This window comes from Astatotilapia calliptera, chromosome 15 (genome assembly GCF_900246225.1).
Source record: "Astatotilapia calliptera chromosome 15, fAstCal1.2, whole genome shotgun sequence".
Taxonomy (NCBI): domain Eukaryota; kingdom Metazoa; phylum Chordata; class Actinopteri; order Cichliformes; family Cichlidae; genus Astatotilapia; species Astatotilapia calliptera.
The window spans coordinates 36059268-36082861 of record NC_039316.1 but is presented as its reverse complement, the minus strand read 5'-3'; the positions used below and the strand labels follow the sequence as shown (position 1 = coordinate 36082861).

Here is a 23594-nt window from a genome sequence, read left to right as displayed (position 1 = left end):
TATTTATACGGTGAATCAAACGATTATCATTTTGGTTTGATTTCTATAAGAGTCTATAGGAAAACTTCATTGGAAGTGGCTCCAAAATCTCATAGATTTTTCTGTTTAAAAACTCTGATTATGATAATTTTGGAGTCCTTCCATGAAAAAGAAACTGAACTAATAAAATAAAGCCAAGTTATTTTAAAAATGAATAAATCCGTAAAAATTAATCGCTGTTTTGTTTGTTTGTTTGTTTTTTTGGGGGGGGGGCTACTTTCATTTTTGATCTATTTAAAATAAAAAAAAAAAAAAAATAAAAAATCCTAATTTGCAAAAGTGAAGCTGTTAATGAAGAATCAAGTCATCAGAAAATCAAAATAAATGAAAACCCAGCTGAAAGTCTTCATTTTCTGCTGGTGTGGTGATTGGAAATGATTGCCTTAGGTGATATCCGGTCACACTGATGAATGCATTTGGAGCAAATTTGGGGTTCAATACTGAAGTGGTTTGCAAATCAAACCTGATCGGTGGACAGCCTGCTCCCAGTCGTCTCCGTACAGGTACTAATCAGGCTTGGCCCAACCCAACATGTGGAGTGCTCGAGGTGGCGGTATAACCTCAAACTGAAGCAGCTTTAATTGTCATAAAATGTAATTTTTAGTTACTCAGTTTCGATGCCAAGCTGTTTAAGTAGCAGAGCTGAAACCATCGCTTACATTTCATTGTCACAGAAGCTGATGTCTCATGTATTTATTTTCTTTGTCACAAATTGCTGTTTATGATTATGCAGGTAAACCACAACTCATGAAATTGAAAAACAATACAATAATAGTTGTAATAGTTTTAATTGCTAATGAATCTTAAAGACAAGTACAACTTCTATTAATGGCATTAGAGTCTAAATGTGTTCAAGGTTCTGATCTGCAAGGAAAATGGTGGTTACTGGATGTAAGCCGAGGCCTGTAAGTTTATGAATGTGTCCCTCTTTCATTATTTTTCTCTGGCTACTGATATGTTTGTGGGGGGGGGAAGCTCCAGTAAATAGTGTCAGGATACAGTAAACCACAGTTTGTGACTGTAAAATGCAGAGTTTGCCAAGGCCAGCTACCTTACAGCTCATTAACTGATGCTATTTTGATTACAGGAATGAAATGCAGATAACAGAAGCAGGGCTATTTTCATTATACTAAATAATGCTGCAATTCCTGATCTCAGCAAATCTAACTCATGCCCTCTTTGCTCTTGGTTTGTGTATTTGTCACACTAAAATGTTTCAGGTCATCAATTCCTTTGATCTGAAACATGTACGTGTGACAAATATGCAAACAAATAAGGAATCAGCACGGGGTCAAGTGCATGCGTGAAGTGAAGATTGCCATGGCACTAATCCATGTGATGCAGTTTTTGATCTAATCATGTAGCAAATGAATTATTCCATATCCAGATGCTTATTATTGTGATAAAGCTCACAAAAATGAAGATGATGTACAAGCCAAACAGCAGACGATCGATCACTGTCCCGATCATTTCCCACTCCTGCGTGGCTTTGGTCCCTTGACAGTATTTGTCCATCTGAACTCGGATGGCTGTGAGCTCTCTGCCTAACATCCTCAGTTGTTCCAGAACTGGGTCCGGAGAGTCCAGAGAAGCTGAAAGTGTAACATCTGAGATGCTCTGATGGTCGGAGAGGTTTGTGGCGCTGGTGTTCGCTGATGGTGCTGTGAAACACAAACAAAACACCCTGAGACCACAAAAAGTGGTTACTTTTTCTTAAGTCGTAGATGGTGATTAAAATCGACTTGACTATATTACTACCGGCTTAAATAAGGATAAGCATAACGTACTTTTCAGCTGAGAGATACGTGGCATGACTGTGGAGAGTTGTGACCTAAAGTTTACGTGTCCAGATTCATCAGGATCAAATTGTTTACAAGTTTTAAAAAAAATTGGTACCTCGAACTGACTGCGAGAAAATGATTCATGCGTTCATATCGAACGGGTCAGACTGTTGTAACGCTCTGTTTGTAGGACTACACCATCATCAGAGTTCTTGCATATAGGCAAATATAACCATTACCCAAGCGTTTATGTCACTTCACTGGCTCCCAGGACACACACACAGATTTGCCTTAAAAATCCTTCTATTAGTTCTTGAAGCTCTCAGTGGTTTGGCTCTCTGGTACAAGTTAATATAATTCAGTGAAGGAGAAACTTTCAACTCGTTTATTCTTCTTGCATCCCTCCATCCATGGTTTTCAACTTATCCGGGGCCGGGTCACGGTGGCAGCAGCCTAAGCGGAGAAGCCCAGACCTCCTTCTGCCCGGCCCCCTCCTCCAGGTTGTCCAGAGAAACAGCAAAGCGTTCCCAGGCCAGCTGACAGATATAATCTCTCCAGCGTGTCCTGGATCTGCCCCAGGGCCTCCTCCCAGTCGGACATGCCCGGAACACCTCACCCAGGAGGCATCCTTGTCAGATGCCCAAACCACCTCAACTGGCTCCTTTCAAAGAGGAAGAGAAGTGTTTCTACACTGAGCCCCTCCCGGATGGCCGAACTCCTCACCCTATCCCTAAGGGAGACGCCAGCCACCCTTTGGAGAAAGCTCATTTCTGCCACTTGTATCTTGCTCTTTCGGTGGGAACGTACACCGATGGATAAACTGAAAGCTTCGCTTTTACGCTCAGCTCTTTCTTCAACATGATGTACAGCCTCCGCATCACTACAGTCGCAGCACCAATCTGTCTGTAGATCTCTGGCTTCCCTCTCCTCTCACTCGTGAACAAGACCACGAGATACAGTCGTGGCCAAAAGTTTTGAAAATGACACAAATAATATTTTTTACAAAGTTTGCTTCTTCAGTTTTTATCATAGCAATTTGCGAATACTTCAGAAGGTTATGAAGAGTGATCAGATGAATTGCAAAGTCCTTTTTGACATGAAAATAAACGTCATTCCAAAAACCTGCATTTCCACTGCATTTCATCGCTGCCATAAAAGGATCTGCTGACATCATTTCCACAATCTTCTTGTTAACTCAGATGAGAATGTTGATGAGCACAAGGCTGGAGATCATTATTATTACTCATTTATTGAGTTAAAATAGCGGACTGGATTTGTTAAAAGGAGGGTCATTTTTTAAATCATTGGTTACCTGCAAAGAAACACATGCAGCCATCATCATGCTTTCATTTTAGAGTGTACTTAAACTCCTTTATTTGGTGCAGGAACTCGTCCCTGACCCTCAGTGGGCACTCCTTTTTCTGGCTGAGGACCATGGCCTCAGATTTGGAAGTGCTGATTCTGAATCCTGCCTCTTCACACTCAGCTGCAAACCACTCCAGTGCCAGCTGGAGGCCGTCACCTTATGAAGCCAACAGAACCACATCATCTGCAAAAGGCAGAGATGAAATTCTGAGGCCACCCAAGTGGAAGCCTTCTGCCACTTGGCTATGCCTAAATATTATGTCCATAAAGATTATGAACAGATTCAGTGACAAAGGGCAGCACTGTTGGCGTCCAACGCACCAGAAACATGTTTGACTTATTGCTGGCTATGCGGACCAAGCTCCTGCTCCTGCATCCGAGGTTCGACTAACGAACAGACTCTCTTTTCCGGCACCCTGGCATAGACTTTCCCAGGGGGGCTCAGGAATGTGATCTCCCTATAGCTGGAACACACAATCCTCAGCCATAATGCCAGCATTATGTTGTTTAACCTAACACATAGTCCACTACAGTCAATACAGGCCACAGCTGTTTCTTCAGCTTGGGCTCTTAACAAAATCTTCTAGTAATAACGGGACTATAAAAATAATAACGTACCTTTGTGAGATGGATTGAGGGAGACTGTGACTCGGTTGCTCTTTTGCTTTGGAGGGATACAAACAAGAACAGCTAGATAACGTAACACGAGGACACTGAGCCAGTGAGGCACTGCGCTGTACTCTCTGGGCTTGTACTGAATGTTTGTGATGAACAGCGTCTCCAACAGGCTGGCAACCATCAGCGCCAGACTGATGGAGAAGAAAACATCTGCAGGAAACAGCACCAAAGACAGGAAGAACTCAGAACAGTTTTCATTAAATCATTTTCACATGTGAGCTCATATTCTCTTTCTCAGTCTTAGTTACCATCGTGTTTAAGAAATGTCTGGATTACAGCCATAGATGCCTTATCTTGCTGTGTGTCATTGACATGACAACTAGAGCTAAAAAAAAAACCCCCCACACCCCAAGAATAAATGTGTCTTTAGTAGGTGGAGCCTTTTGGCAAGTTGACACTGATCGGGATCATCCAGTTTTGCAAAATGTACTTCGGTGAAGAGTTTCACAGTTTAGAAAACTTGTTTTTTTAGGAACTGACAGTTTTGGTGAAAATTTGATTTCGAGACGTCTGTTCCACAGATGTTTGAATTCAACCCTTCATAATCCAAAGGACACTGTATTGTCTTTCAGAAACACTGTCTCTAACCTCCTTAAGTGTATAAATACAGCACAGTGTATTTCTTCAAAAGAAGAACTATGCAGCCGATACTACATTTATGTACACTCACTGATGAGCGGTGTTTTCTCCCCGGTAACAGGCAGCAGGTCATTCATTATGAGCAGGAAGACGGTGTAGCCCAGGATGAGTGTCATCTTGAAGGAGGATCTGTCCACGCTCTGTGGGGGCAGCACAAAACTGAAGAGGTCCACTGTGATTAGGAAACAGCTGGGGACCAGGAGGTTGACCACATAGGCGATTGGTCTCCGTCTTAGCACGATCTTGGGAAGAGACAAAAGTATTAAACCTGTAAGAATTTTGTTAGATTGTATGCATCAATCAATCTTTTTCCTTTACAGCGATGTGACTGACAGAAAATGATTACATCAAGTTGTTGCTGCTAAAGTCACTGAATCATAGGATGTACTTAGTTTTTACCAACTGCTTCAGAATTTTGGTCAATAAATGAGATGTCTCATTACATCAAATATTAGAAATGAAGCTTTTAAAACGGAAACTACTTCCAAAATGCTGGACGTAATCCCTGCTGTCCTGTGCCACCACAGCACAGTTCAGTTTCTTTATGTTTCACTCATGCATCATCTGCACCTGATTTTACTTTACTTTCATTCTCACGACAAACATGTTCAATATGATAGCGACTGGTTTATAAAGGCTTCCCATAATTAGGAACTATTAAACAATAAAGTGTGATCAGCTATAACAGTACAAAATAAATTATCAGAAGGATGAAAAAGTCAGTAAAAACACGCTTACATAGTATGTGATCTCAGAGTAGCTTCCACTGTCTAAATGCAGGCTGGAATCGGCAATATTTATATCTGTCAGCTCCCACTCCCCACTGGTTACAATCACATCTTGGGACTCTTTCAGGACCTTTTCAGCTGTGGCGCCTTGAATCATCTGAATATCCGTAGCTAGAGTGACATTCAAGACTTTTGCTTATTTGCATATTAGCACATAGTTTTGTGTTAAAATCAGAATATGGATGCTCTATAGGGATGTTTTAGAGTTTAAAAAATAATTTTTAAGACTCTTTGAGATTATTATTTTTTTAAATTTTCAGGCAGCCTTACCAAAGTGTATATATGATCCGAAGGTCAACGAGCAGTTTTGGATATCAAAGGGAAAGGTGTAGATTCCCAATTGGCAAGAAGTGACCACTGTGATGGGCTTATCATCATATACATGACCTGTATTATATAAGTAGACATAGGGAGTTTTGGTAGAGCTGGCTTCGTCCAGGCTGGAATAGAACAGAATACAATAATAAAACACTGAAAAAATATATATGAAAAACAATATATTCAAATCAGGTGATGAGTGTTTCATTATTATCAGGATGTCCTAAAAACTAAATGAAAAGTCTTCAGCTAATCCAAAATGCTGCAGCAAGAGTCCTGACAGGGACTAGAAAGAGAGAGCAGATTTCTCCTGTTTTGACTTCCCTTCATTGGCCATCCATCCATCCATCCATTTGCTTCCGCTTATCCTTTTCAGGGTCACGGGGGGCGCTGGAGCCTATCCCAGCTGTCATAGGGCGAAAGGCGGGGTACACCCTGGACAGGTCGCCAGTCTGTCGCAGGGCTAACACATAGGGACAGACAACCATTCACACTCACATTCACACCTAGTGGCAATTTGGATTATCCAATTAACCTATCCCCACAAGCTGCATGTCTTTGGACGGTGGGAGGAAGCCGGAGTACCCGGAGGGAACCCACGCAAACACGGGGAGAACATGCAAACTCCACACAGAAAGACCTGATGGTGGAATTGAACTCAGGACCTTCTTGCTGTGCGGCAACAGTGCTAACCACCGTGCTGCCCCCCCTTCATTGGCTTCCTGTTAAATCCAGAATTGAATTCAAAATCCTGCTCCTCACATACAAGGTCTTAAATAATCAGGCCCCATCTTATCTTAATGACCTTGTAGTACCATATCACCCTATTAGAGCACTTTGCTCTCGCTCTGCAGGCCTACTTGTTGTTCCTAGAGTATTTAAAAGTAGAATGGGAGGCAGAGCCTTCAGTTTTCAGGCCCCTCTTCTGTGGAACCAGCTTCCAGTTTGGATTCAGGAGACAGACACTATCTCTACTTTCAAGATTAGGCTTAAAACTTTCCTTTTTGCTAAAGCATATAGTTAGGGCTGGACCAGGTGACCCTGAATCCTCCCTTAGTTATGCTGCAATAGACATAGGCTGCAGGTGGATTCCCATGATGCATTGAGTTTTTCCTTTTCAGTCACCTTTCTCACTCACTGTGTATTAACAGACCTCTCTGCATTGAATCATACTTGCTATTAACATCTGTCTCTCTTCTACAGCATGTCTTTATCCTGTCTTCCTTCTCTCACCCCAACAGGTCACAGCAGATGGCCCCGCCCCTCCCTGAGCCTGGTTCTGCTGGAGGTTTCTTCCTGTTAACTCATTCACTGCCATTGACGTCTATAGACGTCAATTACGTTTTTCAATGGGAGGGGCCAGAATACAACCTCGGGCAGCTTGTCAGTGAATTTTATTTTTTCATATATTTGTAAATAAATTGTTTTGATAAAACATAACCTTTCTCAGTGTTATTTCTGTTTTATAGAAGTGAAAAACTATTTTATATGTTAGAGGTGTCACAAAGCAAGAAATATTAGTGTCAAAGGCACTTTTCTGCTTGAAATGTATTTTTCACAAAAAGCTCATTTTCTCCCCTTTTTTGGTCAAAACAGGCATTTTTGGTGGAACCCACCTCTCTTCTACAGCTGATTACTAAAGAATGGAAAATGGTAGAAACAAGCTTTTTTTTTTGGATGAAAGAAGAGAGTCTGTTCTTCATTTTGGTAGGTTCAGCGTTTATATGATCATAACACACAGTTTTCTGTGGCTCTTCAAAAATGAGTAAAAATGCTCAAAAACCCTGGCAGTGGGGAGTTACCTGATTTGAAAATGGCTGGCAGTGAATGAGTTAAAAGGGAGTTTTTCCTTCCCACTGTCGCCAAAGTGCTTGCTCATAGGGGGTCATATGATTGTTGGGTTTTTCTCTGTATGTATTATTGTAGGGTCTACCTTACAATATAAAGTGTGATTTGGCGCTGTATAAATAAAATTTGAATTGAACAACACTGAAAATAAATGTCGCAGCCTGTCCAGTAGGTGGTGCAGAGGGTGGTCGGGGTTCCTGATTAGTTTATTTATCTCCTGCTCCCCCAGCAGACCACAGCAAAGTACACTGCACTCATCAGGACGTAAGCTTCCTTAGCAAAGAAAACCTGCTCTTCCACTTTCTGTTTACAGAGCAAGTGTTGGTCTCCCAGCTCAGTTGTGGACGGCGATGTCTCTCATGACTGCTTTGTCATTTCTGACATTTTTAGTGTTTTAATTAAAAGTTAGTTTCTTCGACTTGATTTAGAAAATTCATTAAACTTACAGCTGTTTTAAGTGAATGTCTGGGACCCAAAGGTTGTCCCGAGGAACCGAAACTCTTTTAGCTGCACATTCCTTCTCATCCCAGTTCAGTCCTTCGATATCCCACTCCTACATTAAACAGAACAACAGCAAAACTGTTCCACAGCACTACAGCTATCATGCTAACTGCTGAAACAGGGAAACACAACATCTGGCATTAAGTCATGTTAGACGTTAAGAAAAAGTTCCCAAGTGATAATAAATATTTGAAATTACTGTTACAGACTTAAGGAAATCTAAAATAACAAGTAATGTATTCTTTATGTATTAATTCAGTGGCCAAACATTTTGATTCATTCTTATGATCGCTCTGGATTGGTTCATTGTGCTGAAAATACAAATAGCTGCAACAGAAATAATTTACAAAATGTCAGTATAATCATATAAGAAATGTGACATTATTGTATTAGTTCTGAGAGCTGTTCAAAACATACCAGGACCTGCCATATGACTGAAGACAGTGTTTGGGATTTTTCATTCTAAAGATGAGTAACATTAGAAAGTATATTAGAGTCATAAGGATTATTAGTTCCACATAGATGACATGATGTTAATATTTTGTGTATAAGCTGTGTAGACTCACCACTCCTAAAATTCCTGCCACTGTTATGCTGATGGATATGTTTATTGGCTTTGCAAAGGTTTCGACAGGACGCAGCAGTTTGTTAGGGAACAAATGATTTGTGAGTTCATCAAACAGGGCAGCAGGAGTTGGGCTGGTGCAGTTCAAAGCCGCCACAAAGCCTGAGATCAAGAAGAGAACAAGCAAATTAAACGTACCATTATGTTAAATGCTTGAACATGAAAACACGCAGGCTCAGTTCTTCCATTTGTATTTTTTTTTTTTTAGTGCAGCAGATGCTTATTTTATTACAGCGGGTAAACACGTGAGAGCCGAGTGTGTTTACTCGTTTCTTTAGTTTGTAATGAAAATGTAATTGTACTGAAAACACTGAAAAATAAAAGCAGATCCAGTGCTGCCCTTTATTGAGATAGATGTAACTGAATGACCTCCTTCGTTTGAAAATTAATGACAAAAATAATAGTGATGGGAAAGTTTTTAAACATTTAACCATTTAGCTTCTCTGTTATGTATTAATCTGCATGTATATCACGTATAAAGAAATGAAGGCAATACTTTAACTTTAGTCTCTAAGTTAGGTTTGTTTTTCTTACAGGACGTTTTAATGCTAAATTTTAATAAATCCTTCATACATTACTAAATATGTGTAAGGTGTTACGACTGTGCAGGAAGTAAATCAACACATTGCTGTCGCTTTCTTTGTTGTGAAATGTGTTGATAAAATGTTTTCTTGCCTTACCTTGTAGCAACATGAAACAGATGACGATCAGCTCAGCAGCTTTCACACCGGCCATTTTCTGTCTCAGCTTTATTTAGCCCTTATTAACATGACAAGTGGCTGATACTCTAAATTACAACAGCTTGGGTGCCGTCACATACAGATAAAGCTGTGAGGATGCGCAGGTGAAACCAGTAACCACCTTCAGAAACTAATATTGACTTTGCAGTGTGACACACGTACCTGATGCACGCGTCCATCCACACATTGTTGCAAGTGTTTGGATTCAAAGCAGGTTTTTATCACTTATCATCTTCACTTGGATTTGTTCCGTATGAGTCAATCACATGATGACTGTTGTGACAGCTTTTTTTTGGCAACAGGCTCTGCTGCTTTCAATTTCCAATAATGTGACATAGGTACGCAATTATAATTTGTGGTGTGATATTAGGAGATCAGTGAAGATTTTAACTGGCAAATAGTTTTTACAGACCAATTTGAGCTGGTTTGATGGAGATAAATGGGCAGCAAGCAGCCTCTCCATTGCCAGAGAGCTCTAGTTTTGTCTCGTCTGACTAAAGGACGCACTTCTAGTGTGCATAATCTTTCTTCAGGTTGTCCTTAGTATACTTCAGTCTGCTGTGAAGGTGTCTCTTTTGCAGAAGTTGAGTTTTTCTTGGTTTGCAATCTTGCAGTCCATTCCTGTGCAGGGTTCTAGTGATTGTCTTCTTTGAGACCACAGTTCCTGACTTGACTAAATCATTCACTCATCTCTTAGCATTTGTTATGGAGTCTTTAAACACACATTCTCTCTCTCACTAGTTTTCTTTCCAGAGTCTTTGAACTCTCTTGATTCCTGCCTCTATGTTGGAAATCCTGTTAAAAAGTCCTTAGGACAATTGTGTTGGTGACAGCTTTTGTTATAGTATCAATAATATATATAAATATGGAATACTGTTACATGTTTGCATAGACTTCTGTGGAATATGGAGACACTCCTGGCATTATATGAGCAAAGTGAGACTCATTTTGTCAGGTTTCGTGGAGATGAGTGTAAAGACCCAAACAATCCCTGTTATGATCTCAGTGATGGAGAAGCTTTGATGAAATAATTTGGTAAAAAGTTCAAACTTACTTAGGAGGACCCCACCACGCCTGCTTAAAGAAAAGTAAATGTGCTGATGTGATGGCTGCCCTTACAGCCACACAGTGGTAATATCACCATATTAGTGTAGAGGCTTTTACATAACATTGCATTCACACTTGTCTTTAAGTATAAGAATTAATTTACAGGACAAATAACTGATTTGGTTCAGAATTAATTCACATTTCCACATAACACTGCATTCTAAAATAAGTGCGCACATTTTAGTTTACACTGTTATGTATGACTAATCTTTTGTTTTCTGAGTTACCTTAGTTGCAGCTGCTCCAGTCTCTTGTTTGAGGAGCCAAGAGGTGGAAAAGGGGCGGAGCGAGCTTTAAAGGAAGACTGCAAATTGGTTCATTCCATAACTCGGGACCATGGGGGGCAATTGGAGTTTATTATGTTGGTTTCAGTTAGGCTTTGTGTTAGGAGAGTTAGGAGTTAGGAGAGGTGGAGGAAGATCTCAGCCTGGGCGTCTATTGTCTTGTGCAGTCTGGAAGATGAGTGGATGACGGGGTGGGTGCAGTTTTCTCTGTGGTGGGGTCGGGTAGGCTGTCCCGGGCTCTGTAGGGCCAGGCGGCGCTGCTGAACTGGGCCCCGGTCCGGATGGGCCTGGGCCCCCTTTTGCTGGTGGGTTGCAGAGTATGCGGGTGCCTACTGGGGTCAGCGGCTGGCCCCAGGGAGGGGTCACTTGCCCCGCCCTTCCTTCCCTCCCCATTTCCAGCTGCCTCCCTCTTCCCACTCCACCACAATCACCCACACATGCAGGGCCTTGGGGTAAAGGTATGTCACCAGGGTGCGGGGGAGGCATCTCCCCCTCTGTCCCCTTCTGGCTGCCTGTACTTCAATTTTATCCCACAACTTAGACATTCACATTACTCACACTCTCATTACACATACATATAGGATCTTGGGTATGGGCACGCTACACGGTATCCAAAAGACCATCAGGGGGTACACCTCACCCCTGGCGTCGTTGCCCACCTCTCAATTTTAAATACACGTAGACATTGAGGGCTAGCAGGAGGGACCATGCGCTTACCTGCTGCTCTCTGGCAGGTAGCTCCATGCCCTCCTGGGTTTTAAATGCCCCTTAGAACACATATGCATCAACACTACATATGAGCGGGTGGAGGGAGGTTTGGAGTCTTCTCTCACCCCCGTTCTCTGCGGCCTGCTGGAGCGGGGGGGCTAGGAGGAGGAGTTGGCTGTCCGACTGCGGTCTGGAGTGTGGGGCCTTCCTGCTGCTGCGGAGTCGGGGCGGTCTGCCTCTCCCCACCGCAGGGAAAAGGGTAACACCACCTGGGTCTGGGTGCAGTTTCCCCCTCCAGGAGCAAGGGTACCTAGACCCGGTTCGTAGAGTACGCTTGGGGAGTGTGATCGTGTGTACAGCGTCTCTTTATGTCTGTCTCCACGTTGGGTGAGTGTGGAGTGAGTGCATATGAGAGCATGAGGGTGGGAATGGATGTTTGTATCTGTGTGTGCCTGTATGTCTGTGTCTATATGCCAGTGGCGGACTCCCTCAGACATCGGTGCGTTGGTGGTTCTTTGTGTCCGGGGATGGGCGTCCGGGTAAACACCGGCTCACTCCTTGGCGGCCGCTTATCGGGGCCTGGAGCCTGGGGCTTGCTCGGGCCACTTCGGAGGTGGGTGGCTCGGTCACTCAGGCACAGCTGGCTGCCGGCGGAGCTCACGGGTGCGTCACTGCAACCCCCCCTGGCTTCTGCTCCGCGGCTGCTGGGTGAGCCCTCATCTGGGACTCTCCTCAGCTCTTTCTGGGACAGTGGCGCGGCTGCCCCTCTGTTGGTCTTCCTTGGTCTCTTGTGTTCTGGGGGCCTCTGGATGTCTGGAGTTTTGATCTCCTCCATACCTGCTTCATGCCCTGGAGGACGGGGCTGTGGCCCCCCCACACCCTCTAGCAGATCATTACATGAAGGAACCTTTTAAAAAAACAAGCGCATCCATGCTCACAGGTGTACACACGGGTGATCACACCCACAAACTACACCCTTTTTGGCTCCTACCTCAAAGCACACTGTGTTCTGTTGATCTTATGTGCTGCACAATAATGTTTAATATTTAGTATTTACTGTCATATTCCCATATATCATTGTGATGTTGTTTATTCTATTACTCTTGTTCTCTTCTGCTTGTTTTCTTTTTTCTTTCTCAACAGGTGATCGATAGATGCATTTCTTTTTCTTTTTTTTTCTGCCCGTTCTGTTGGTTTTTGTTTTTTGCCCTTCTCCCCCGTCCCTCTTCTCAGCTGTTTCTCTTTCCCTCTTTCTTTCCCCCAGTCAAGTCTGTCCCGTATTCAGCAAGTGAAAATAAAATAAACAATAAAAGGTGAATCAAATGGACCATTATGGCAAGGCTGGGATGGTCAATTTGGTAAAGTAAATCCGTTGGGCATCTTTCTTTGCCTTTAGACAATAATTCTGATGGCAAAAGAGCCAAACGGGACAGGCCAAAAAAACAAAACAAAAACAAAAAACGACTAAATAAAACAGGCAATAAATTAACCAAAAGCAGTTTAAAAAAAAAAAGAAAAAAAAGAAAAGCCAGTGTGCATGGATTCATCCGTGTTTGCCATTACACACTTCAGCACCATTGGGCAGTGATTTTCAGGTTCCTTTTCACATGTAATGTACAGCTGGCCACTACACTCTTTGCAAAAGCCTCTGATTTTAATAAAACAAGATACAGTTCTGAGGTACACCTTGGCTCGTTTAAAAGTAATGGTGCATGTACTTTTAACCTCTTTCCAGATTCCCTGGTTTACAACATGAGTCCATGTACCTGGCTTCAAAATTGTGTATTCCCTTTTCTTGAAAGTACTCTTTTTGTATGTGACTTTATGTGGAATCATATGTATCCACTGTTCAAATGGGAGCTCCACATTGAAAGTCTTGCAGTCTTTGTTTTGAAAAGGAGAGCTGCTTTGTTCAAAATCATTATCATTGTCACTGCTGTCTGTGTCAGTCAGTCTCTCTTCATCACTGTAATCCAGAGCAGCCCATACATTGTGTCTGTTTAATTTAACAAAAGTGTAAAGAGCTTTTGGTGTCATCTTTTCACCAAGTTGTTTGCATAGATTTTGCCATATGTCATCACTTGGAGTTGAAACTTTTCCATTTTTTATGACTGCTTCTTTAGAAGCACGAAGGACTTCAAATACTGCAATTTTGTCCACCACTGATTTCTTTGGCATCTGTCAAGCAAAAATTAAAAATGTGATATATTAGTGCTATAATTTGGTTATAACTTTAATTCTACATCTTTAAGTTGACATTAAAAGTGAACAACTAAGCTGTAGTGCCTCTTCACCTCACTGTACAATACCTTGTGCAATACTTTTTGTAAATAGTCAACAGTGAAATAGACTCAATACTTGAAATGTGCAACTCACTTGTATTTTTATTTTTTATTCCTATTTATTCTATTTATCCCCTTTGTATATTTTATTTATATTTGTCTGTGTATTTATATATGTGTGTGTATGTGTGTGTGTGTATATATATATATATATATATATATATATATATATATATATATATATATATATATATAACATTCTGTAACTGTAACTTCTGTCAGTGCTGTGCTTTTTTTGGAAATCGAATTTCCCAGAGGAACCCACCCGAGGGATTAATAAAGTTCTATCTTATCTTATCTTATCTTATCTTATCTTATCTTATCTTATCTTATCTTATCTTATCTTATCTTATCTTAAATTACTTACTTTGATACACTGTTTTGACGTAGTAAATTGAAGTGTTGATGATTGCTGTTGCTCATGGGATCTAGCTTAAAAATGCAAATAAGATAGCTAGCACATGTTTTCTTCAACTCTTGTTTTTTTCTCTCAGAAGAATGTGTATGATAGCACCCCCTGGTGATCACAAACCAAACACAGGTTGCTATGTTTGTTTTTTTTGGCAGAGTTTATCAGTTTATCCTTACCAGTGTTGGGTAAGTTACTTTAAATTAGTAACTTAGTTACAATACTAGTTACTTCTATCAAAAGTAACTCAGTTACTTCAAGTTACTCGTTACTTTCAAAGTAACTAGTTACTAGGGAAAATAACTTTGGTTTTACTCAGAATTCTCTTGTTAATGTGTTTCTTCCATAACTTTGCCAGTCTTCTAGCTTGCTTACTTGCCACAAGTGCACTGTGCCACCTACCAATAGAAAGGAAAAAATAATGTGCACATTTCCACGAGAGAAATCCCACACCTGATTCTATCCTAGCCTGCTTTTTACATCCAACACAAAAACTGCAGTCGTGGTGCTTTCGATTGTACTCAGAACTCGGAAATTCTGCCTTCTGAATAGGAAGATGTAGGTAACACCAGACTGCAGATGAGCTGCTTACAGGGCTGGACTGGGACAAAAAAATCGTCCCGGGCATTTTGACTAGAGACCGGCCGCCATTATAGGAAAAATCATAAAGCCTTTGAATGAAAATAAACACTGTTGTGGCAGTGATGTACACTGTTCTGATGGTATATATGTATCAATTTATCAATTGTTTGTTGCAAGACTCAGATAATTATTTTTTTAAAAGTGAGACATTTTAAATGAGAATAAGAAAGTGTTTCTTTGTGCCCCCCTCTCCCTTTTAATGCCCAACCTTGTCCCCTGGCAACACTTTGCTAGACCCGCCCCTGCACAGTTACCAGCTGTCAGCTGCTTAGAAAAGGATCCTGGGGTTATTTGTCTCTCAGAAACAGTTCATAACTTCCCTTCAACTCATTCATGTCAGCTAAAAGGTAAACCTGTTTCTCCATCACAGCTCTGATGATCCAGTAAGGACATCTCCTGGTTTCATCTTCATGTTTCCCTCTCACCAGATAACCAAACCATATCATGACCAGCAGCTTTACAGCTGAGGCTCCAGCAAACATCAGCTGATAGTAGAAAGTAATATTAAATAAATTCTAACAACAGCTGATCAAACGTGCTGCTGTTGTTTACCGCGACATCCGCTGGTTTCCTCTTTCTGGCGCAAAGTGAGCAATAAATAAACAAGAGAGAAAAGCCGATCAGCTGATCATTGATCAGTTTCATGATTGAAGTAGAAACGGGTGAGGGAGGGGGAGAGGATGAGAGAAGAAGAGGCAGCTGTGCAGTGTAAACACAGAATAACTCCAGCTTTGTGCCTTTTTCATTGTAGCTGAAGTCCAGGACAAAATGTTCCTTTTCACCTCAATAAGAAACGCGCAATATTTTCTCTGAATACTAGACGATTCTGTTTTTTATGGGACGGTTGGCAAACAAAATAAAGTTCAACATCAGTAACATAGCACCCACCCAGCTGTATAGAAACTCCGTCATGCTAGCTAGCACGCAGTACGAAAAAGTCAGAATAACGAAAATAAACTCCACCTAAACTTGGTTCATATCTGACCCAGATGGACTGCAGGTCATAACTTCTTACCTGAAGTTCAGTTCACCTGACTCTCTCGGACCAGCGGCTGCTTCGGGTCTCTGCTCCTGCCTCCCTTTTCCTTCATCCACCTGCTGGCCTCCACCACTTGCTAATGTTACTGAATCTGTGGAAGCTCTGCGATGCCGCCACACGAAGTAACGAATAACGAGCCTATTTAAATCCCAGTAACGAGTAACGCGTTCCCGGTTTTGACATAATAACTAGTTACCGTGCTCGTTACCACAATAATAACGTAGTTACTCTAACGCGTTACTTAATAATGCGTTAGTCCCAACACTGATCCTTACCACGATCTAGTTCAAAATTCATTTGATCAGTATAAAAATGAATTTAGTCAATGTTCAAAGCTCATCATTAAAATACTTGTAGATAAATCCAGACTCTGTTGAGATAAATCTGTGTCTGTGTCAATCCCACACGTGTTTAATAGCCCACTCATTTAATAGCCCTTTGTGACCATGGCTACAGAAGTTTGACTCTTGCAAAAAATATAGGTCGGCCCTTTCATGTAACATTGACAGTTACCTAAGGTTCACAGTTCTGCAGGCTGTTTGGAGCCTTTGAGTCCAGATTTGCTGAATCACTGAAGTGCACTCCTGTGTATGTTAATTTTATACAACTTGCTCATGACAGCCCACATACAAATGACAGCACTTTTGTTAATATTAGCATTTGACTTAAAAGCTACAGTTCACATATTATTAGGTTAATGTTTTAACAACCATTAGCATTTTAGCATATACCCTGCTGGTAGCACACTAGATGGAGTAAGGTAATGTTAAGAAACATGGTAGCCAGTGATCCACAACCAGCTTATTGGCTCAAAACACCTTATCTAATTATAAACTGATACGCACCTACTGGCATGCCCCTTTAAATTTCTTCATAAATGTTATTTAATGTTATTATTACGGCAGCACGGTGGTTAGCACTGTTGCCGCACAGCAAGAAGGTCCTGAGTTCAATTCCACCATCAAGCCAGGGTCTTTCTGTGTGGAGTTTGCATGTTCTCTCCCCGTGTTTGCGTGGGTTCTCTCCGGGCTCTCTCCAAAGACATGCAGCTTGTGGTGATAGGTTAATTGGTTAATCCGAATTGCCCATAGGTGTGAATGTGAGTGTGAATGGTTGTCTGTCCCTGTGTGTTGGCCCTGTGACAGACTGGCAACCTGTCCAGGATGTACCCTGCCTCTTGCCCTATGACAGCTGGAATAGATTCCAGCACCCCCTGCGACCCTTAAAAGGATAAGCAAATGGATGGATGGATGGAATTTTATTAATATCTTTAAAATAATAGCACCACAAACAAAAATTTTTGCAGCACAAACCTGTGACATCAACTTCTGTTTGATTTGGGTGATGTGGGGGGCTGGTTGACCTTTTGACGTTTGCATTTTCATTAATATCTTTAAAACAGAGGCAGCACAAACGACAATTTTAGCAGCACAAACCAGCACAAACGTAGCACAAACGTTTGATACCACTTTTGTTGGATTTGAAGAAGGTGGGGGGGCCAACTTCACTCACATGGTATCACGTTGTTCCACCCTCACCTTGCTGTGTTTCTTCCTTCGGTTTCTTGGCTAAGCTTTAGCTCTCAGTTCCTGGTTTGTTTTCTAGTTTGTGTTTCCAGTTTCGTCTCTAGTTTTCTGAGTTTTTTTCTATAGAAAGTCTTCCCAAAATTAAAAGCGGCTGCTCTAAGTTGTCAGTCTGTGTACGAGTCCTGCATTTTGGATCCTTCATCCTGCCACTGCACCCTCCTTGACACAGGCTCAGTTCTTTTAATTTTATTGGTGTTTCAAATGCTTTTTTTTTTTTTTTTTTTACTGCTGCACCAAGTTTGCTTAAGTACTTTAAGGCTGCCTGTTCATTCAAGGGAGATGAAAAATACATTATAATTGTAGCTAGTAATATCACAGATGATTAAATAAATATATTTTAGGTAGATGCTTGTGCATTCTTAAAGTCTTATTGAAGTATGTCATCCATACATGCCAACCCTCTCGATTTTTCCGGGAGAATCCCGAATTTCAGTCCCCCTCCCGAATATCTGTACAATAATAACATTTAACTTATTTTATCCGATAAACACTGTAAAATTCAAGTTTTTTGTATATATATGTATATGTACAAATGTCTCCCTAATTCTGAGGTCTCAAGGTTGGCAAGTATGATGTCATCTGTTCAAAGACCCTCCCAGTCAGTGCTGTTCTCCATGCCTGTCTTACTGTACATGATGTTGTTACACAAACACTTTAAAGGTGATCATTTAGGACTTAAACAATAATACAGACAGCAATGTAGTTAAACATCTTAATGAATTAAAAAAAAATCTAGTCTCCTATTTTTTTGTGTCATATAGGAAAAGAAGCATCAATATCCGATGAGAAGACTCATCGGATATTGGCCTTACTGTGTGTTATTTTGTGGTGTTTGGTGCAGTTTTCTTGTTTTGTAGGATTGTTTTTTTTTCCCAATGGGAGGTGAATATCTCTAACAAGTTTTTTTCACATTTGCACATCTTAATTTTTAAGTGAAATATGCGTTTTGAGTTTATGTACTTTATGCATATAAGGCAACGTTTTCCTTTTGCAGTATTTTTGTGTAGTGCATTTTTCTGTTTTAATAAAAGGGGAACAAAGGTCAACCAAAAATGATGTTATTATTTTCACATACTTACTCAGGTTATGCGAAGTGAAACATGCATTTTGGGGGGGGGGGGGGAATGTGCTGGAAAAGCTTGAAAATGGACTTGAAAGTGCTTAGAAAGGGCTTGAATTTAACCCTGAAGAAGGTGTATGAACCCCGCAAGGCAGGAAAGTAAAAATCTCAAGAAGGAACTGATGAAAGTGCAAGATGAAGTTGCAGAGGAGAAAATGGAGTTGATGGGATTCCTCAAAGCGATGACAGACGCTGAAGTGACCAAGAAAGACTGTAAAAATGCACTGAAAGACCTACAAATGCACAAAAAAGAAGCTAAAGAGCTCCTGAAACAGTAAAACTGGCCAAACAGCAAAAAGAAAAAGTTAAAGATGCCAAGCAGCACCTAAAGAAAACCTTACAAGAGCTGAAGGCGAAAGAAAAGAAAGCCGAGGACAGGAGTGGATTCTGGAGCAGAGTGCAGAAGAAAAACTGTCCCAGCAACATCGAGTTTAAGGGGAATGATGGATCCACAAAGGAGGACCAATAGTTTCTTCTTCCTTCCCCCTTTCTCTCACCCCAAACCTTTTTCATGATCTTCTCTACCCCCACCCTGGTCCATGACAAGTGTTATGTAAAACAGTACCACACTTTCCACTCTGTAACTGTGAATAAATCCATTATTGCTTTATTTTACAATGCAGTGCAAAAATATTATGCTCCCAATCTTTTTTTGAGCACAAAGCTTTTTTTGCCCCTTCCTGACTTCTTAAGTTTTATTAAGTTTCGTTTTTTTTAAAATGATGATTTCGTGTTTTGGATTATTCAAATTCAAATTCAAATCTTATTTGTCACGTACACAGTCATACACAGTACGATATGTAGTGAAATGCTTGGACAACTGCTCGTGACCTAAAGAAAACAAAAAAAAGAAAAGGCTATGAATAAGATAGGAAATAAATATGAAAAATTAAAAAGGGTAAATTTAACTAGGAGGGAATAAAATATAAATTAAGGTTAAAAATGAAATAATTGTACAACACAAATTAGAATGAAGGGTAAATTTAACTCCCCTCCTTGAATCGCTACCTTATCGTGGTGGAGGGGTTTGTGTGTCACAGGGATCCCAGGGGCTATGTTGTCTGGGGGCTTTTGCCCCCTGGTAGGGTCTCCCATGGCAAATTGGCCCTGGGTGAGGGACCAGACAAAGAGCGATTCATAAGACCCTTATGAAAAGGAAACCGAGGGAACAGTTTACCCTGCCCGGGATAGGGTTACCGGGGCCCCGCCCTGGAGCCAGGCCCGGGGAGGGTGCCCGAGGGCGAGCGTCTGGTGGCCGGGCCTTAGTCCATGGGGCCTGGCCGGGCACAGCCCGAAGAGGAGACATGGGCCCATCCTCCCGCAGGCCCACCACCCGCAGGAGGCGCCATAGGGGTCGGGTGCATTGTGTGCCGGGTGGCGGCCAGGAGCGGAGGCCCTGGCGGACTGACCCCCGGCTGCCAAGACTGGCAATAGGGACATGGAATGTCACCTCTCTGGTGGGGAAGGAGCCTGAGTTAGTGCGTGAGGTTGAGAGGTACCGGCTAGATATAGTCGGGCTCACCTCTACACATGGCTTGGGCTCTGGAACCAGTCTCCTGGAGAGGGGCTGGACTCTGTCTCAGTCTGGAGTTGCCCCTGGTGAGAGGCGGCGGGCTGGGGTGGGTATCCTAATATCCCCTCGGCTTGCTGCCGGTGCGTTGGGGTTTTTCCCGGTGGACGAGAGGGTTTGCTCCCTGCGCCTTAGGGTCGGGGAACGGGTCCTGACTGTCATCTGCGCTTATGCGCCGAGTGGCAGTTCAGAGTACCCCGCCTTCTTAGAGTCCCTGGGGGGGGGGGTGCTGGAGGGTGCTCCACCTGGAGACTCTGTTGTCCTGCTGGGAGACTTCAATGCTCACGTGGGTAATGACAGCGAGACCTGGAGGGGCGTGATTGGGAGGAACGGCCTCCCTGATCTGAACCCGAGCGGTGCTCTGTTATTGGACTTCTGTGCTAATCACAGTTTGGCCATAACAAACACCCTGTTCGAACATAAGAGTGTCCATAAGTGCACGTGGCACCAGGACACTCTAGGCCGTAGGTCGATGATTGATTTTGTAATCGTATCAGCAGACCTGCGACCATATGTTCTGGACACTCGGGTAAAGAGAGGGGCTGAGCTGTCAACTGATCACCACCTGGTGGTGAGTTGGATCAGGTGGCGGGGGAGGACGCTGGACAGACCTGGTGCACCTAAACGCGTAGTGAGGGTGTGCTGGGAACGTCTAGCAGAGGCCCCAGTCCGCGAGATCTTCAACGCACACCTCCGGCAGAGCTTCAACAGCATTCCGAGGGAGACTGGGGACATTGAGTCCGAATGGACTATGTTCAGCGTCTCCATTGCCGAAGCTGCTGCATTGAGCTGCGGCCGCAAGGTGGTTGGTGCCTGCCGTGGTGGTAATCCCCGAACCAAATGGTGGACACCAGAGGTGAAGGGAGCCACCAGGCTGAAGAAGGAGAACTATCGGGCTTGGTTAGCCTGTGGGACTCCGGAGGCAGCCGACAGGTATCGACAGGCCAAGCGGAATGCGGCTCGGGCAGTGGCTGAAGCAAAAACTCAGGTGTGGGAGGAGTTCGGAGAGGCCATGGAAAAAGACTTTCGGACTGCCTCGAAGAGATTCTGGCAAACCGTCAGACGTCTCAGGAGGGGAAAGCGGTGCTCTACCTGCACTGTGAATAGTGCTGGCGGAGCGCTGCTGACGTCGACTGAGAAAATTGTCAGGCGGTGGAAGGAATACTTCGAGGACCTCCTTAATCCTACTGACACGTCTTCCAAGGAGGAAGCAGAGTCTGGGGATGAGGGGAATGACCCGCCAATTTCCGGGGGCGAGGTCACTGAGGCAGTTAAACAACTCCTTGGTGGCAGAGCCCCTGGTGTTGATGAGGTCCGCCCCGAGTTCCTGAAGGCTCTGGACGTTGTAGGGCTGTCCTGGTTGACACGCCTCTGCAATGTTGCGTGGAGATCAGGGGCAGTACCTGTGGACTGGCAGACCGGGGTGGTGGTCCCCATCTTTAAGAAAGGGGACCGGAGGGTGTGTTCCAACTACAGGGGGATCACACTCCTCAGCCTCCCTGGGAAAGTCTATGCCAGGGTGCTGGAAAGGAGAGTTCGTCCGTTAGTCGAACCTCGGATACAGGAGGAACAATGCGGTTTTCGTCCTGGTCGCGGAACACTGGACGAGCTCTTTATCCTCTCCAGGATACTTGAGGGTGCATGGGAGTTTGCCCAACCAGTCTACATGTGTTTTGTGGACTTGGAGAAGGCATTCGACCGTGTCCCTCGGGGTGTCCTGTGGGAGGTGTTGCGGGAATATGGGGTGTCTGGCCCATTGCTACGGGCCATTCGATCCCTATACAACCGTTGCAAGAGCTTGATTCGCATTGCCGGCAATAAGTCGGACTCATTCCTGGTGGGTGATGGGCTCCGCCAGGGCTGCCCTTTGTCTCCGGTTCTGTTCATAATTTTTATGGACAGGATTTCTAGGCGCAGCCAAGTGGAGGAGGGCTTTCGCTTTGGTGGCCTCAGAATCTCATCTCTGATTTTTGCAGATGATGTGGTTCTGTTGGCTTCATCGGGTGAGGGCCTCCAGCTCGCACTGGAACGGTTCGCAGCCGAGTGTGAAGCAGCGGGAATGAGGATCAGCACCTCCAAATCTGAGGCCATGGTTCTCAGCCGGAAAAGGGTGGAGTGCCCACTCCGGGTCGGGAATGAGTTCCTGCCCCAAGTGGAGGAGTTCAAGTATCTCGGGGTCTTGTTCGCGAGTGATGGGAGAAGGGAGCCGGAGATCGACAGATGGATTGGGGCTGCAGCTGCAGTAATGCGGACGCTGCACCGGTCCGTCGTGGTGAAGAGGGAGCTGAGTGTAAAAGCGAAGCTCTCAATTTACCGGTCGATCTACGTCCCTACCCTCACCTATGGCCACGAGCTGTGGGTAGTGACCGAAAGAACGAGATCGCGGATACAAGCGGCAGAAATGAGCTTCCTCCGAAGGGTGGCTGGCCTCTCCCTTAGAGATAGGGTGAGAAGTTCGGCCATCCGGGAGGGGCTCAGAGTAGAGCCGCTGCAGCTCCACATCGAAAGGAGCCAGCTGAGGTGGTTCGGGCATCTGACAAGGATGCCCCCTGGGCGCCTCCTGGGTGAGGTGTTCCAGGCATGTCCCACCGGGAGGAGGCCCCGGGGCAGACCCAGGACACGCTGGAGAGATTATATCTCTCGGCTGGCCTGGGAACGCCTTGGTATTCCCCCGGATAAGCTGGAGGAGGTGGCTGGGGAGAGGGAGGTCTGGGCCTCTTTGCTTAGGCTGCTGCCCCCGCGACCCGGCCCCGGACAAAGCGGATGAAGATGGATGGATGGATGGATGGATGGTAAATTTAACTGGGAAAGAATAAGATAAAATATATAAATTAAAGTTGAAAATAAAATAACTGTACAACAAAATACACAATATAGAACTATATAAGAATGTATGAAGAAATATAAATATAAATAAATATATACACAATAACAGCAGCTGTACAAGTATTAACCGGAAATGAAGAATATAGTGACCAGTGTTGTGCAATCCACATTATGTCTTGTGCAGTGCAAATATGCTTAAAGTGATTTAAGTGATGAAGTGAAAACAATGTCCAGAATGTCCAGTGTGTGTAAGAACCATATGTGTGGGTCAGTACTGTGTGGTGGTGTGATTGAGAGACTGTATCGCCTGCGGGAAGAAGCTCCTCCTCAGTCTCTCTGTGTTGGTCTTCAGGGAGCGGAATCGCTTTCCTGACCTCAACAGAGAGAACAGTCTGTTGTTGGGATGGCTGAGGTCCTTCACGATCTTCCTGGCCTTGGTCCAGCACCGCCTGCTGTAGATTGAGTGCAGGTCAGGGAGCTCGGAGCGGATGGTGCGCTCAGCTGACCGCACAACCCTCTGTAGAGCTCGTCTGTCCTGCATGGTGCTGTTCCCGAACCAGGTTAAGATGTTTCCCGCCAGGATGCTCTCTATGGTGCACGAGTAAAAGTTCCTGAGCACCTTGGAGGGCAGTTGGAAGT

General features: G+C 43.6%; 1 protein-coding gene across 1 annotated transcript; it reads right to left on the bottom strand.

Annotated features, from left to right (window-relative positions):
- Positions 1-712: 712 nt before the first annotated feature.
- LOC113006895 (5-hydroxytryptamine receptor 3A-like) lies at positions 713-9386 on the bottom strand. Its single transcript, XM_026143136.1, has 9 exons — positions 9263-9386; positions 8524-8684; positions 8375-8419; positions 7903-8009; positions 5561-5730; positions 5241-5401; positions 4534-4744; positions 3804-4013; positions 713-1700 (listed from the first exon to the last, which is right to left on the bottom strand). The coding sequence occupies exons 1-9, from the start codon at positions 9315-9317 to the stop codon at positions 1396-1398; spliced, it is 1425 nt and encodes a 474-aa protein (XP_025998921.1). The 5' UTR covers positions 9318-9386; the 3' UTR covers positions 713-1395.
- Between the last annotated feature and the right edge of the window lie 14208 nt (positions 9387-23594).